The 16063-nt window shown below is 35.6% G+C and overlaps 2 protein-coding genes and 1 non-coding gene across 5 annotated transcripts; 1 reads left to right on the top strand and 2 right to left on the bottom strand.

Annotated features, from left to right (window-relative positions):
* The first annotated feature begins 416 nt into the window (after positions 1 to 416).
* LOC104120717 (uncharacterized) lies at positions 417 to 4996 on the top strand. Of its 2 annotated transcripts, XM_009632537.4 has the most exons (3): positions 422 to 573; positions 2694 to 2760; positions 2848 to 4996. In XM_009632537.4, exon 3 carries the CDS (start codon positions 2956 to 2958, stop codon positions 4657 to 4659), a length of 1704 nt encoding a protein of 567 aa, XP_009630832.1. In that variant the 5' UTR covers positions 422 to 573; positions 2694 to 2760; positions 2848 to 2955; the 3' UTR covers positions 4660 to 4996. The 2 variants fall into 2 exon arrangements, with proteins under 2 accessions (XP_009630831.1, XP_009630832.1); XM_009632536.4 differs by lacking the exon at positions 2694 to 2760 and having other exon boundaries at positions 417 to 573.
* Positions 4997 to 6962: 1966 nt separating this feature from the next.
* On the bottom strand, positions 6963 to 7965 carry LOC104120715 (uncharacterized). Its single transcript, XR_004503519.2, has 2 exons — positions 7797 to 7965; positions 6963 to 7319 (listed from the first exon to the last, which is right to left on the bottom strand). It is a non-coding gene; the product is annotated as an uncharacterized protein (transcript).
* A 2216-nt stretch (positions 7966 to 10181) lies between these two features.
* On the bottom strand, positions 10182 to 15569 carry LOC104120714 (serine/threonine protein phosphatase 2A 57 kDa regulatory subunit B' kappa isoform-like). Of its 2 annotated transcripts, none has more exons than XM_009632533.4 (3): positions 15207 to 15569; positions 12983 to 14204; positions 10182 to 10919 (listed from the first exon to the last, which is right to left on the bottom strand). In XM_009632533.4, the coding sequence occupies exons 2-3, from the start codon at positions 14141 to 14143 to the stop codon at positions 10557 to 10559; spliced, it is 1524 nt and encodes a 507-aa protein (XP_009630828.1). In that variant the 5' UTR covers positions 14144 to 14204; positions 15207 to 15569; the 3' UTR covers positions 10182 to 10556. The 2 variants fall into 2 exon arrangements, with proteins under 2 accessions (XP_009630828.1, XP_009630829.1); XM_009632534.4 differs by having other exon boundaries at positions 12983 to 14200; positions 15207 to 15345.
* Between the last annotated feature and the right edge of the window lie 494 nt (positions 15570 to 16063).

A 16063-nucleotide genomic window follows, 5' to 3' on the forward strand; every position in this document is an offset into this window, starting at 1 on the left:
ATGCAGGCAGGTTGCAAGCAGCTCAATGAAATGATTTGCAGCAGCTTCTTATTAAACAGGCAGGTTGCAAGCAGCTTATGCAGACAACTTACAATCAGCTAAAGAAAAGTCTTGCCGCTGCTTCCTAAAAAGTCTCGCAGTTGCTTCCTTTCTTCTATAAATATAGGAGTTTTCGGTTCATTATGTACATAAATTTAAAGTTTGAATAATATATCAATTTCTCTCTATACTTGTCTTTACTTTACAGTCTTTATTTTATAACATTATCAAAGATTTCAAAAGACTTTTTTTTTTATGTCCAAAATATTCTCCAAAATATTTATGAAAAAACATTTAACAAAAATCTTAACCAAAGCAAACGGGTCGAAGCGGGTACCAAAGTAGCAGACAAACTCAAAAACGGGTTAAGGCACAAATATATTTCTAAGCTAATTTCTACTTCTCTGTGAACAAAACATCGAATTAGGGTTTTGAAAATCGTCCACGATGATTCAAAATTCCCAAATCAACCTCCGTCATCTGCTATATTACTGATTCCTCAGCTTATCGCCGCCGTCCACTACTCCGATTTAGGTAAAAGTTGCAACTTTCCTCCATTTCTTTATTATTTCCCCTTCTAAAATTCATTAATTAATTCATTAAAACTATTTTCAATTTAAAATGTTCTTTTCATGGGCACTATTCTCTGTTTTTTAATAATTATTTCTGTGTTGAGGAATTGAATTTTTCTTTAGTATATAGTAGTAGTACTAATTTCTAAATTACAAAGAATTTAGCAGTATTATGTTTTTTCTTTGACCGCTGAGTGCATCTTGACTGTTCCAGCAGGTACTGTGTACCCCCACCTGTATAGGTGGGTAATTCTCCTTGGACTTATAGGAAGAAATCACCCGGTGTTTTTTACTCCCGAAGACTTTGTAGTTCTCCACCTACTTTATTGACCATTAGTGTGACACCCTTGGGCGAATTTAGCATCATTATGTTAGAAATGCTCTTATCAAAAATTGGTCATATCAATATTGTTTTTTTCTATCTCATGGGATTTTGGAGATAACTAGGTTGACTTTTCACAATTGGTTGCTCATATGCAATTAAATGGTAAAAACTCAGTGTTTACACCAGATCATTCTAATTTACCATGGTTAGTTCATAAATTAAGTATTAATTAACTATGATTTAGTGATAAGAATGGCATGTGAAGATATGTGCCATATATTCATTGAGTTTGTGTAAATACAAGGTGGGGGTAAGTTTTAGATTAGGGGGGTTAGGAGAGGTGATTTGAATCGCCAAGGATATGGTGTGCAGCTGATTTTGTTCACTAATAATGAGCTTGAGTGGGCTGGGAGAGACTGGGGTCACGTTTTTTTTAAAGTCTGTACTCAAAGAGTAGCCAGGGGTTCAAAGGCAAAGGTATTACAACAACAACTACTATGCCTCAGCACCAAACAAGTTTGGTCGGCGATATGAATCCTCTCTAACCATGTAATTCATTTAAACTCATCTCATGCCAATATTATGCAAATCTAAATAAAAAGTATAAGTTCTGGATATTTTCTAAGTGTATAAATTTCTGAAAGTCTAAACCAGTCTGAGAAAGCATAAGAGCTATTGTAAAAGTGCTAATGTCTAAAATATATTCTCAAATAACATGTATCGTTTATCTTTTCTTCCATTGTGTCCTATCTTTTGTTAAGTAGGGCAAAAGGTATTACAACGCCAAAAATTGGCGGAATGCTCTTGAAACTGATTCACTCGAGTGAGACAAGCAGTGTGGAATTTCGTGTGTAGGGTTAAAATCCGGAGATCTACGAAGGAATGCCAAACGCGAAGGCAGCTCTCTAGGTCCTTATCGATGTGATAGCGTGGGGAGCAATCATAACAAGATATGTTGGTAGTCCATGCCGCGTGTGTTCTCGCTGGATGTGTGGTAGACGCATGCCATTAGTTCGAAGCCGGGTTGGTGAATCTAGGCTGGTATTTAACTTGAGAAAGTTAGAGGGGTGAACCTATTATACACCGAGTTTCAAAGCTCGAGACATCATGTTTCTTGTTATCACCAAAAAAAAAAAAAAGAGTTTGTACTCAAAGACCTCTGGCTGAATTTGAAATGGACCAAGGGGGCATCTATTTACGGCGTGAGTAGGATTAGTAGTTTAATTTATTTTCTTTAATTGTAGGAAATATCAATCAGTCAATCACTACAATTCCCATATTATTGGAAATATAGAAAGCAAAACATCTTTGGTTTTTATCTTTAATGTGGATCAAGCATTTCTCTAACTCTACCTGACAGTCCGTTGCATTTATTCTATGTTCAGCTTTGCGACGTTATTGCTTGCCTTAAAATGTATTTAGTTTCTATTTGTGTCGTTTTCATGGAACATATGAAGTAATTTCATTTGTTTGATTTTAAATTCCAGTCTGCCGAGAAAGGTGAATAGCTGTTCCATAGTCTTGTAGTGATCTCTTTTATAGCCAACTGATGCATAAAAGAATAGGCATGATATTATGTTTTCGAATGGGATTTTTGCATTATGTCCAAGGAACTGCTCTTTTCATTTTTCTTATCAAAAATTATTCTTTCATTTTATTAGCACATATGTTGAGTCTGATGACATAAACCTGTCCTAGTAACTAGGTCGAGAAAAGTCATATTTTTAACGTGCATGTTTGCAAACATTTTCTATCAGGACCTTTTTCACCCTATGCTGATGAAGCATCTAACCATTTTGGCCTTTGCTGATCAAGGCTTGAGAGGTTTTACGAAAGATTTGTGCAGCAGTTTGATTTGTGCATTTTCAAACTGCTGGCTCATGCTAATGAAATTGCGTGTTGAATATACAGGTTTGGATGCATTGGCTGCTTTCCTCAGTTCCTTCACATGCCAACTCCCAATAAGCTAAGTTGGGACTTTAGCTGTTTAAAAGTGGAGATCCCATAAATTGCTATTTCATGGAGGATGAAAGTTTTTTTGTTGGCCAAGAGTTTCCTGACGTCAAGGCCTTGCGCAGTGCAATTAAAGATGCTGCTATTGCACAACATTTTGAGCTTCGCATAGTAAAAAGTGACCTGAGTCGCTACTGTGCAAAATGTGCCTCAGATGGTTGTCCGTGGCGTATTCGTGCAGTTAAGCTTCCCAATGCCCCTACCTTTACTATAAGAAGCCTTGAGGGAACACATACCTGCGGAAAGAATGCACAAAATGGACGTCAGGCTTCTGTTGATTGGATAGTGAACTTCATAGAGGAGCGCTTGCGTGACAACATAAATTACAAGCCAAAAGACATTTTGCATGATATTTATAAGCAGTATGGGATAACTATACCATACAAACAAGCATGGAGGGCAAAGGAACGAGGGCTGCAAGCTATATATGGCTCTTCTGAAGAAGGATACTGTCTATTACCTACATATTGTGAACAAATCAAGAAGACAAATCCTGGAAGTTATGCTGAGGTTTTTACAGCTGGTTCAGAGAGTCGGTTTCAGAGGTTCTTCATTTCCTTTCATGCTTCTCTTCATGGGTTCGTGAAGGGTTGCTTGCCTGTTATTTGTCTTGGTGGTGTCCAGCTTAAGAGCAAATACTTAGGTACTTTATTATCCGCCACTTCTTTTGATGCTGATGGTGGAGTATTTCCGCTTGCCTTTGGTGTTGTCGATGAAGAAAATGATGATAGCTGGATGTGGTACTTGTTAGAGTTGCGCAAGGCATTGGAGATGAGCACTGAGAAGATATCACCTCTTACATTTCTGTCTGATGGACAAAAGAGTATTGCAGATGCTGTGAAGAGGACATTTTCCTCTTCTTGTCATGCAATTTGTGTGCAGTATCTGAGTGAAAGCATCAGTAAAGAGTTCAAGAATTCAAAGCTTGTTCAACTCCTCTGGAAAGCCGCATATTCTACGTCCACCACGGGGTTTAAAGAGAAAATGGCTGAAATTGAGGAGGTTTCTTCAGATGCAGCGACGTGGCTTCAACAGTATCCTCCTTCGTGCTGGGCTTTAATACATTTAGACGGAACAAGATATGGTCATTTCTCTTCGAACATTAATGAGTTCAATAAATGGATTCTTGAAGCGCGGGAGCTTCCTATTATTCAGGTGATTAAACTGATTCACAGTAAGTTAATGGAGGAGTTCGAGCAGCGGCGGTCAAGGAGTAGTACATGGAGTTCAATTCTTGCTCCATCTGCTGAGAAGCGCATTATGGAAGCAAGAACTCTTGCTGTCAAATATAAAGTGTTAAGGTCAGATGAAGTTGAATTTGAAGTTCTCTCAGCAGAGCGGTCAGACATTGTGAATATAGGGACCCGATCTTGTTCTTGCCGTGATTGGCAGTTTTATGGGATGCCATGTTCTCATGCTGTTGCTGCTCTCTTATCATGTAAAAAGGATGTGTATGACTTCACAGTGAAATATTTCACTGCAGCTAGCTACCGCGAGAGTTATAGTAAAGAGGTACACCCCATCTCTGATAAACTTGAATGGTCGAGAGCCCGACTAGTGCGGCCACCCAAGTGTCGTCGACCACCTGGACGACCTGAAAAGAAGCGGTTATGTGTGGAAGATCATAACCGTGAAAAGCATACTGTCCGTTGTGGTAAGTGCAATCAAACTGGACATTACAAGACAACCTGCAAAGCGGAGGCTGTTTAGAGTACACAACATTTTTAGATGTGTAACCCCCCCTGGAGGACCAGTTTGGCGTACAGTTTAAAACTTGATGGATAATGGATCCGCCCCTCTATCCTTCTTCATTTAGGTATTGCCCCTTCCCGAAGTTTTTCAATATTTTATTTTTGGTTCCTTCCTTTCTTTGAGGTAGAATTAGTAAATATTGTAGAAAGGTATAAGATAAGAGGTCTCAACCAGCTTTATTGTATGTTCAGGCATTCTAGGCTATTCAGATACTGTAAAATAGTGTTGCTTGTTGTGCCCAAACCTCACTGTAACTTTTAACTGCAAAAGTTAAATTACCTAAGTTTGGTGTAAACACAGGGTGCGGGTAAGTTCTACGCTAGTGATGGTTGTGAGGTAATGTTCTCTATGATTTATTTGGTGTCTGTTATCGAAAGAAAATACTTTTTTTCGTGGGTATAATCATAAACTCTGATCAAACTACTTTCTGGACAAATTGCAGGAAGTTTATTGACAAAATAGTGATTTGCATAGCTGTTATCTAGGGCTCGTTTGGTACAAGGGATAAGGGATGATTAATCCCGTGATTAAATTTGAGATGAGGTTATCTCATGTTTGGTTGGGATAAATTGTGATATAACTAATCCCGGAATAGTAGTATTTTTTTATCCCTATGGGAAGGTGGGATAACTTATCCCGGGATAATTAATCGTGGGATAACTTGTTTCCAACCAAAAGACACCTTAAAGTCTAAACCACTATACCATAGCACGAGCCTAGGCAATACATTTTTAACATCTTTATTAATTGCAATTAATGAAAACCATAAATAAGAGTTAAATTAACGTATTTAATAAATCATCTTATACAAATTTCATGGCTACGTTAAAAGCGTCTAAATTAATATGCATGAAATAAATCACTTATATAACAAACTTTATGGCACGCATCTAGCCGTTTATTCTTCAAAGAGTAAATTACTGTTAACAATGAAATAAATGCAGAACGTTACTAGATAAAGTTTTGTTTAATTCAGTAATTATAATAAAAACCAACATAAATTTAATGTCTGTGAAAAAGAACTTCCCTTTCATGCCATAAAAGTGAAGTTTTTTGTGTTTGTTTTGAACTTGAAACAAGCTCTCTCAATCTAAACTCTCAAGTGTTTAAGTTATATATATATTGGTGGTATAAGATCTTTTTATTTATCAGTGTAATTTAATCTATTATATCGAGGAAAAGAAAGAAAATTGTATTGTAGGAGCATGGAGCCCCTAGCTATTGTTGCTTTCACAGGAGGAATGATTGGACAAATAGGGATTCTCCTTTTTTGGTGTCGACCTATTTGCAATTGCCTATGGAGATTTGTTGATTGTCTCAGAAACCCAAGACCTCTGCCTCCTCAAGCTGAAATTAACGCAAAGATCTTTAAGGGTTTAAAAGATCGATTTTATCCTTAAAATGGACCAGAAATGAAGTCAGTGGCAGTTCTCGGACAGGTTTTGTGCGGTCAACTGAACTTGTTGCTTTCGTCTGAAGTTATCCACATATGCAAAAAAGAAAAATTTTAACATGTATACGTATAATAAGATTATAGTGTTTCTAAATACTGAGACTAGATCAGTGGCGTCCGAAGGATTTTATGCAAGTGATATCGGCTTTTGTCACAATTCGGCTTGTAAGTGTGTTACTATGTGTTTAAGACTGTCACTTCAACGATTTACTTCTATGTCTAAAATTAATGTTTTAGTTTGTAATACTCTCAAGTGTTATCAAAGATATACTGTTCAAGAATATATATACACATTTTATGCTTGGAATCAGTGGCGGAGCCACATTGAACCAAGGGGTGTCAGGCGATACCCATTCGCCGGAAAATTACACTATATTGCTATATTGACTCCCCTTGATTTTTCGATGTATCTAATTATTTTTATTTTGACACCCCTTGATGAAAATTCTGGCTCCGCCACTGCTTGGAATATGTATATTTTATGGATTATCTATTAAACTCTTGAATGATCCTTTACCTCAAATCTGTTAATCTTTTCTCTCGATAATCTTTATTTAGGTTACACTATCATTACCCTTTTCGTCAAGCCAACCACCTTCTTCTCAATCCTTAATTATAATATAACTAACCTGTGATAACAAGTTAAACTACATCGCTTTCAACATTATTTAGTTGGCAGTCAGCCTATCGCTATCCTCTTCCTTTATATTGGCTTGAGACGGCGAAGTGAGCATATATTAAACTGCATTGCTATTATAAAAAATATTTACATTGTCGCTCTGTCAGTATATATAACTTAGATACGTAATGATAGAGGTTTAACTTTTATCATTAACTAATAATAATTTAAATTACAAGGATATAAAACATAGTAGATACAATAGTGATATGTAATATACTAACATCCCGTTTTATTGAAACATCAACTACTAATAACAATCTTGTAAAATACACCTATATTGCTTGGATTCTCCGAAAATGTCGTCAAGTGCATGCCGGTTGAAGAATCCAATACGGATGCGACAACATTTTGGAGAGTCAGCGTAACATAGAAATACATTGCATTACTGATAATTGTTTGCTTCAAGGGCAGCAACAGCAGACAGAACTTAAGCAGCACTCGCAAGTTTCGTAGCAGCAGAAGCAGCAACATAGCGTGAACATACTGCAATTTTAAGATTTTTAAATTCAAAAAAATAAAATAAAAGATTAGAACATGAATATTTATATATCACTCAACTATGAATTAATTCCAAATTAGTTCGAGTTAAATTCAATATTCCAAATAATTCACCATAGTTACACTATATTTATACTTGCCGCAACCTTTTTTCTTTATCCGGTTTGAGTTTGGCTATGCTTTTTGCACATAGGCAAAGTGTTGAGTACATGTGAAGTGACACGGAAAATAAATATATACGTGAAAAATCACTAAATTTTCAATATATATTAAATTTTGAACCCATAATTTCAGATGTACAATGAGTTTAATACTATGAACTTTAAAAATTGAACGCATTAAAGCTTGAGACATGTACACTTATTCTGATTCCGCCTCTACTATTTTTTTTTACTAAAGAAGTAAAACTAAAAGAATAATGTCAATAAAGAAAAAAAAAAGATTAGATTTTGTGATACAAACCAAGCATATAGGCATCCCTTTTCTTCATGGCGCCTTTGGACATGTTCATAGTATGACATATTTTGATATTTTGGAGGAGCATTCATTTTCTTTCTTCTTCTTCTTCTTTCTGTGTTTTTCCCTAAATTGCTTTCTTTGTGTGAAGAGAAAATGGGAGATTGCCTAAGATAAAGTATGTGAAGTTGATGAGAATATAAATGGACTAGAGGTGAATAATCAATGAACAATTATGGCTAGGGTCTAGGGGCCTAAAGAAAGTAGATGGTAAGTTGTCTAATTAATACTTCATATTTTTTTCTACTTCCTATTTTATTGTGGTGGTGTTCGGGCACCTCGACTGTTCCACCGGGTATCTGTTACCTGCTACGAGCACAAGTGTAAAGTAACCAAAAGTAGATGGAGTTTATTAGCTGTGGGTTAAGTTGAACCTAGTATTTCGACATAGAACACACACACTCGTGTGTCAAAAGCTACTAAAATTTCAACAAATATTATGTGTAAACAACTATTGAAAACTTTACGTAACTGTCACAGTTTAAAAAAATATAACAAATTCTTAGCATGAAACCCAATATTATAGCTGTGACAGGAAAAAATTATATTTGTAGCACACAGTTCTATTAAAATAGGAATATTAATTATTAATCCCTAAACATAAGCAATTTGAATGGAAAGTGAATAATTCTTTGTAGAAAAATCATGCTTTTTTTTTTTCTCTTTATCTATTAGCTTTTCTTCTTAATTTTGTTTTTTGCCGAAGCCAATATATTTTCTAAATTTGTTCCATTCGTTTTTCTTTTAATTATCTTTCTTAAGTTTTTCTCTTCCTTCTTTCTTCCTTTCTTAACATAAAGATCTTACTTCGATAACAATATATGTTAATATATATAAAATGTATATAAAATATACATCTTCAATTAAGATGACACTTAGATATGTGAAATATACATAAAAAATATATCTTAAATTTAATTAAGATGGCATATAAATATACAAAAAAAAATATACATAAAAAATACATCCTGAATTAAAATGGCACTTGACATATAAAATATATTTGAAATATACATTAAAAATACATCTTAAAATAAGATGGTACTTCACAAATAAATATACAAAAATTATATGCATAAAAATATATTTTGAATTAAAGTGATACTTGATATACAAAGTATAAAAGACGTATAAATCAATACATCTTGAATTTAGGTAGCATTCACATATGCATCAGATTTTCAAAAATGGAGTGAAGAAGATGAATGTTGGAAAGGGAGAATGGAGATGGACAAAAAAAAGTACTTCCTCTGCTTAGTGAGTCAGTTAACTTATTAAATATTGAGCTTAATTTTTATAATATGCTAATAATAAAAAAAAATGCTCTTTATGAAATAAACTATAAATGATGCTATTTTTTTTTAAATAACAGTTAAAAAAGGATCAAGCTTGTAAAAAAACTCAAAACCGATAATTAAGATTTTAACAAATATTATACTATGAACCCATAATTTGAAAATTACACTTTACAATTAGTTTAGTGCTAAGAACTTTAAAAGGTTGAACAATTAAGTGTAAATCTGGATCTGCCTCTGCGGGTACCTCTGGACACCACTAAAAAATCACGAAGCATTTTTTGTCTCTGCTAAAATTTAAACATTTGCCTCTCATGATTTTCACCAGCTTCATTATCAATTAAGCGACAATCTTTATTGTGTACTTTATGTCTTCTTTTTTTCCATTTAGTAATGGGAAGACAACTATGCAAGTGCATAAAACAACTAGATAGCTTAAATATGGAAGGCAGGAAGTAAAGACAATGGAAATGGTGGTCCATACTTATGAGTTGTCTATGTATCCTAACATACTATGACCCTAGCTGGCTCGTGAACTACTCAAATCCAAGACTTTTTTTCTTTATAATCGTGGTGTCCAGGTCAATTTACGAGGAACGGATCAAATATATTTGTTACTTTCTTTATATTGTACAAAAAATGTTATCCCTCCCAAGGCAATTCCAAATAGATAGCTATCGCAATCGATATATCAATCAACTACGTCTCAATCTCCATCCATTCTATTCTATTCAGACAAGTAGATGAAGGGTATACCTAGGTACGTATATTGATTGTATCCGAAGTCTATTAAAAATAAAAGATCATTTGACAATATATAGGAACACAATGACAATCGACGAGTGAGTTAAGTTAATTTCAGCATAACAAGAATATAACAACTTTGCCTCATAATTCACCCTTAACTAGAAGTCACGAGTTTCAGCCTTAAATGGAGAAATTCATGATAGGGAACGCTTCCCATGTCCAAATCTATATTACAAGGTAAATGCAAAAGAAGCTAAAATCCAATCTGACTTGGTAATACTTGCTAACCTGCAAAACCAAACAGCTAAAACCATTCTTTGGATACTGAAAAATTAATCTCTTCATATTCTTGAGAAGAAGAGCATACTAATATAGTTAAGTGCTGATGTCGAATAGTATATCGACGCGATTCAAAAAAAAAAAGAAAAAAGAAACTGTGATGTAAGTGAGTGCAACCAAATGACTTATCTTCTTTAAAAACCAAAAGAATAAGCCATGGTAGTAATCACTTACCACAGCTTTAGAAATTAGTGAAATCTGAATCTATATACATTCATATTCAAGACAAATCCATACACTAAACAGCATGCATGTTTTTTTTTTGGTCGCGAAATATACCACGTGAATGAGCTAAAGATACTTCTGATATGAATCAACTATCATATTAGCACGAAACAAGACACGTGGCGGGTTTTACCAGGCCTGAAATATTAGAAGGCACGGTAACAGGTTGATAATTAGCAGCAATTTCTAGGCGCTCCCATGTCAACCTTCGTCTCTCGGCTGCAATATTTGACTTTGAATTTTCTTCTTCGAGCTTGCCTTGGCAGTCGAGTACAAGTTCTTCATCCATCTCGGAGAAGACTTTCCTCACATTTTGAGTCAGATTAAGAACTGCTTTATTCCAGTGGTTTTGGCTGTTCCGTTCTAAAGCTGAGACAATAATTGGCATGATCACTTGCCTGTTATGCATCACAAGGTTAAGAACGTTATCGTTGTTCCACAAGAAATGTGCTCTTTCGGCCACCTGCAAATTTGTTAAAAGCAGCAGAATAAGGTACTTGTTGCAAGCCGTCAATTGTGGAATGAGTTAAAGAATGTGGGATTTGGAAGGAGAAGAAAACAGAAACAAATTGGGACAAACCCCGTCCCAACCTTCTCCCACTCAGGGTGGGGGGTTTTCCCCTAAAATGAATACATCTTTGGAGCTCGGAGTGGGACCATCCCCTTCAAAGGGACGAGCGACATAGCAAGTTGGTCAAGAGATCACATAGCTGGCTCTGCACACATATTGACTAACAGTATCGAGGATCTTGTGTCAGAGGATTAAGACTCTATTCAATCAATATGGTTTATGATGCAAGGTACAATGTGAATAGCTTCTTCTATAAAGCTCTACTTTCAAAAGGGTTAAAGAATTTATTACATTATATTCAGAAAAAGTTTTCAATGAAAAGGTGCAATAATGATGCATAAGATCCCAAACTCGACTTCCAACGTTCTTTTTATTTTCAGGATGAAGCCAACTTCAAAGTTTCAAATTAAAGTCAAACCTATTTCGTACGGGCATATAAAGTTACAAACACTAACCTGCTAAATACATAAAAGGACCAGACATTGTCATGCTTGGTGACATCCTAAACTTGACAAACCACACTTTAAAGTTGTTGAAATGACATTTTGAAGCTGAAGTTACCATAATCTTAAGCTAAAGATTTGAATTTGAAGGGGAGCCTTGGCGTAACTGGTAAAGTTGTTGCCATGTGACCAGGAGGTCACGGGTTCGAGCCGTGGAAACAGCCTCTTGCAGGAATGCAGGGTAAGGCTACGTACAATAGACCCATGTGGTCCGGGCCCTTCCCCAGACCCCGCGTATAGCGGGAGTTTAGTGCACAGGGCTGCCCTTTCTCTACCATGAATACGGAATTATTGCCTCCAATTATGTTGAATGAGACATCAGGGAGACAATTCAACTTATGTATCATAGTTAGCGTTCTAAAAGCAAAGCTTCCAGATACCATCTAGGTTACGCCACTACTTAAAGATGTGAATGTTAAGCTAGAACCTTAAGAAATTATATTTTGCAAGTATCTGCGACTAGAACCTGAGATTCTGGAGATGTATAATCAAGCTCAAGAGAACATCTGAAGTTATACAGCAAGCATCTATAGAGGTCGTAGCAAAGCTACATTTATGGTAGGAGTGAATGAGCTAAACTGTACCTAATATAATAATGTCAAACTGGAGAAGTGATTTCTGAAACAACCAACTAAGCCTAACTGGTCAGAAAATTATTTATCGAGTTTGAGCGTATAGCAAACTTAGACACACTCATTTAACATGGTTGGCCAAGTGTTGCAGCTCAGAAGAAGCAAGCTGATCTCTGAAGATGACAATCCACCTTTGTGGAAGTATCCAATACTCCAATATGCAAGGTGGTACAAGAGCAAGTCCAGTTTTCTTCCTACTACAGAACTACCTTATTAAGAAAGAAAGTTATACTGAGAGAGTATTCACGTCTATATCGATTCCTTCTCTACCAACACGATTTTGCGTTTCAAAATTCAGAGAGTGGTCACCAAAATGTTCAATAACCAAAATGCTAATCGGCTAGTTAGCCTCATTAAAAGAAATCATGAACAAGGCTCACGATCACAGTATACTTATCACGTTGAAGATTAATATATCAAGTTATTTGAAGCAGCATTACAAGTAGACAAGATAAAAGTAGAAAAAGGAATATGTCGTGTAATGCTTAATTTGCCAAGAAGTGAGCACCAAGGATCTGTTAAACACCCCCCCCCCCCCCTCTCTCCCACACACACACACAATAAAGTGGAAGTCAGAGTATGTAATTCTGGATTTGTCATCTAACCTTTCCAATAGCAGAATAAATATGAAGTTAGTCTTAAAAACCATTACCTAGCAAATCGTCATTTTGCATCACTCCAGTATTTAGGTACTCAAGAACAGGAGGAGAAAACATAAGAAAATGAAGGATAAAGGTTCCTTATCAAAAAACATACTGCACGGAAAGAAAAGAAAAAGACTATAGGGGCATGAACCAGCATTTTGATTAAGAAGCATTACCTGGAAATGGGAGCTGTTAAGGCAATAACCTATACGACGAAACAACGGCACCATGATCTTCTCGAACTCTGCAACACTAATCATTTCCAAAAGCTCTTCCAACTCACTGATGAACATCAATTGTTTCTGGCTACTTGTCACCGGCCAATACCTCAACAATTTCGTTATCGCTACGCTAGCCAGATTTTGTTCCTTTTCTATGAACTGTACGACACAATATGCTAACTGTTGATGATAGATACCCAAAGATTTCGGCTTGTGTAGAGGTATCAACGCCCTGGAGAAAAACGATCTGTGCTCTTCCTTCAACGGTAAAGCAAATCCACTAATTACACTTCCGAAAACCTCTAGAAGCTCTGCAATCCCGTTATGCCTTTCGGTCTCGAAAGCAAAACGATAAAAAATATTGCTTACAGCCTTTCTGATAAAAGGCCTGTGCATCATAAACTTCCCATAAAGACGATGCAATATCGACTTCAAGCATTCCCTTTCTCTTGGGTCCTCAGAATCAAATAGGTCAAGCAATTTCAATATGAAAGAATGGTCTACGTATTTCTTAGCAACTTTTGCGTCAAGAGAGCTTTGACTAATGACGCTAAGGAATAAGTCATACACAAGTTGTAAATGACACCAAGCTGGATCAAACATCGGTTCTTCATCTTCACTTTCACCGCGAGCCGAGAGATACGACTTAGGAGGAAATGTTCTGAACAGGTTAACCGCGCACATTTTACAGACAGCAGCGATTGCTGTTTCCGTGAATCTTGCGGATCCTGAAGCGACAAAATCATTCAGCTCAAGCAAAACTTGTCGTTTCAAGTCCTTCTCAGCAGAATCTTTATCTGGATCATTGAAATCATAAATAGAACAGCAGAGATTCAACTTGCTTACGAATAAGCTTTGCTTCTCCGCATTTGAAACGTCTTTAAAAGGAATGTGCGGTGCCACAGACTCACCACCAGCCACAATACTTGTAGGAAAAATCGCTGTCGACATCCGCTTCACTACATTCAGCCTTGTTGCTATGACAGTGCAACTATTGGCAAACGGAATTCCATTTCCTGAGTTCGTGTTGTTGTTGCAGGAATTGCTTCCCGATGTATCAAACGAATCACATTTCGATGATTTCCTAGGAAGTTTTGCAAGAATTTGCTTAAGCATAGTAGCGTTGCTCCAACGTGCACCAAGACTACACCTAAGTAGGCACTCCACAACAATCTGCCTATGCATATTCCAAAAAAAAAATAATAAGAAAATAAAGCAGGAACCTACAACTTTAAAAGAAATAACAGATCTTGTGGCAATCATAAGAAGACAGCAGTATTATCAATGCAGCAATTGTTTCGTCTAAAAACTCATCGAACACAAAAGTTCGATCCCAAATCCACCTATATAAGACTAAACAGTAAAAGGCAGTTGCACAAATTCCAGATCTGGGACAGAATTTACACGGAGGCCAACACAACACAAAATAAAAGACTGAGAAAGATTAAATCCTGGATCACTACATTCACAGGCCAAAAAAGTAAGAACATAAAAAAAAAATTAAAAGAAAAGGAGATTCAATCTTTGTTGGCAATAGCTGAGAGTGAATAATCAGTTACAACAACAAATCTGAATAATTAAAGTTGAAATCTTTAACAACTCCAACTTTCAAAAACCCAAAAAAGTTCAAAACTTGAGCATTATAGTAGCATTTCACAAAAGATCTGATTACAACAAAATCTAAATAACTAAAGATGAAATCTTTAACAACTCCAACATTTCAAAACCCAAAAAAGATCAAAACTTGAACATTATTATAGCATTTCACAAAGATCTTGGGGATCCCGGTGCACTAAGCTCAAGGTCCGGGAAAGGGTCGGACAACAGGTCTATCGTAGACAGTTTTATCCTGTATTTCTGTAAGAGGCTGCTTCTACGGCTCTAACCCGTGACCACTTTACCCATTACGACAAGCTCCCCTTCAACAGATCTTATTCCAACAAAATCTGAATTATTAAAATTGAAATTTTTAACAACTCCAACATTCCAAAACCCAAAAAAGTATCAAACTTGAGCAATATCACAGCATATCTCAAAAGATCTGATTACAACAAAATCTAAATAGCTAAAGATGAAATCTTTAACAACTCCAACATTCCAAAACACAAAATAGATCAAATCTTCAGCATTATCATAACATTTTCTCAAAAGATCTGAGATATAGAGTAAGGAAAAAAACCTGGGATTTTGTTGGTCTGGTCTGAAATTAAAGATTCTTCAGAGGAATTACAGAAAGATTGAAGCTTTTTGATATTTTGATACTCAATAATAAGAGAGAAACAAACAGGAACAGGTAATGGTGGCAATCACATCATGTCTTTAACTTTTAAACTTGGGATTGAAGACATAATGATGGGTTTTTTAGGAGCCCATTTTTTCTTTGAAGAAAACATAAAATGTATTTTCAGTTCTTGATTATTTCCACTGTTCATGTCCTAACTAGTACTACAATGGCTTCTTACAATTTAGTGAGTGAGGCATTATTTTTTTTTCTTGAAAAAAGTGCCACAACTTGAATACTAACTCTCAGTGGCATCTTCACAGAAATTGCCGGCATTAGATGGTGACTGTTATGTACTGTACTAACATTTAGTAGTACTAACATTATTTATTTACCAAATACTGTTTGATTTCACCAACTGTAACACATTTCTACTGGTACCATTTACTAACTATTTTCGTACTTCCTCTCTTCTATTACTACTATCAATATACTTGAACAATATTTTATTAGTGATTCGTTCAATAATGATATATTTTTATATTTAAAAATATTTTTTTTTATTTTAATATTAACGTATGCTTTTATAATTATAAAAATTCATAAATGTTTAAGATCACAACAACAACATACCTAGTGTATTTCTATAAGTGGGGTTTGGGGAGAGTAGAGAGTATGCTGACGTAGAGAGATTGTTTCCGGTAAACCCTCGGCTCAGGTTGTGGAGAGGGGAGGGGCAATAAATGTTTAAGATCACAAGCTTTTTAATTTTTTTTTTTTTAAATTTTGTATCCAATTAAAGGATCACTACATAA

The sequence above is a fragment of the Nicotiana tomentosiformis genome, chromosome 6, assembly GCF_000390325.3.
Source record: "Nicotiana tomentosiformis chromosome 6, ASM39032v3, whole genome shotgun sequence".
In the NCBI taxonomy this organism is placed as follows: domain Eukaryota; kingdom Viridiplantae; phylum Streptophyta; class Magnoliopsida; order Solanales; family Solanaceae; genus Nicotiana; species Nicotiana tomentosiformis.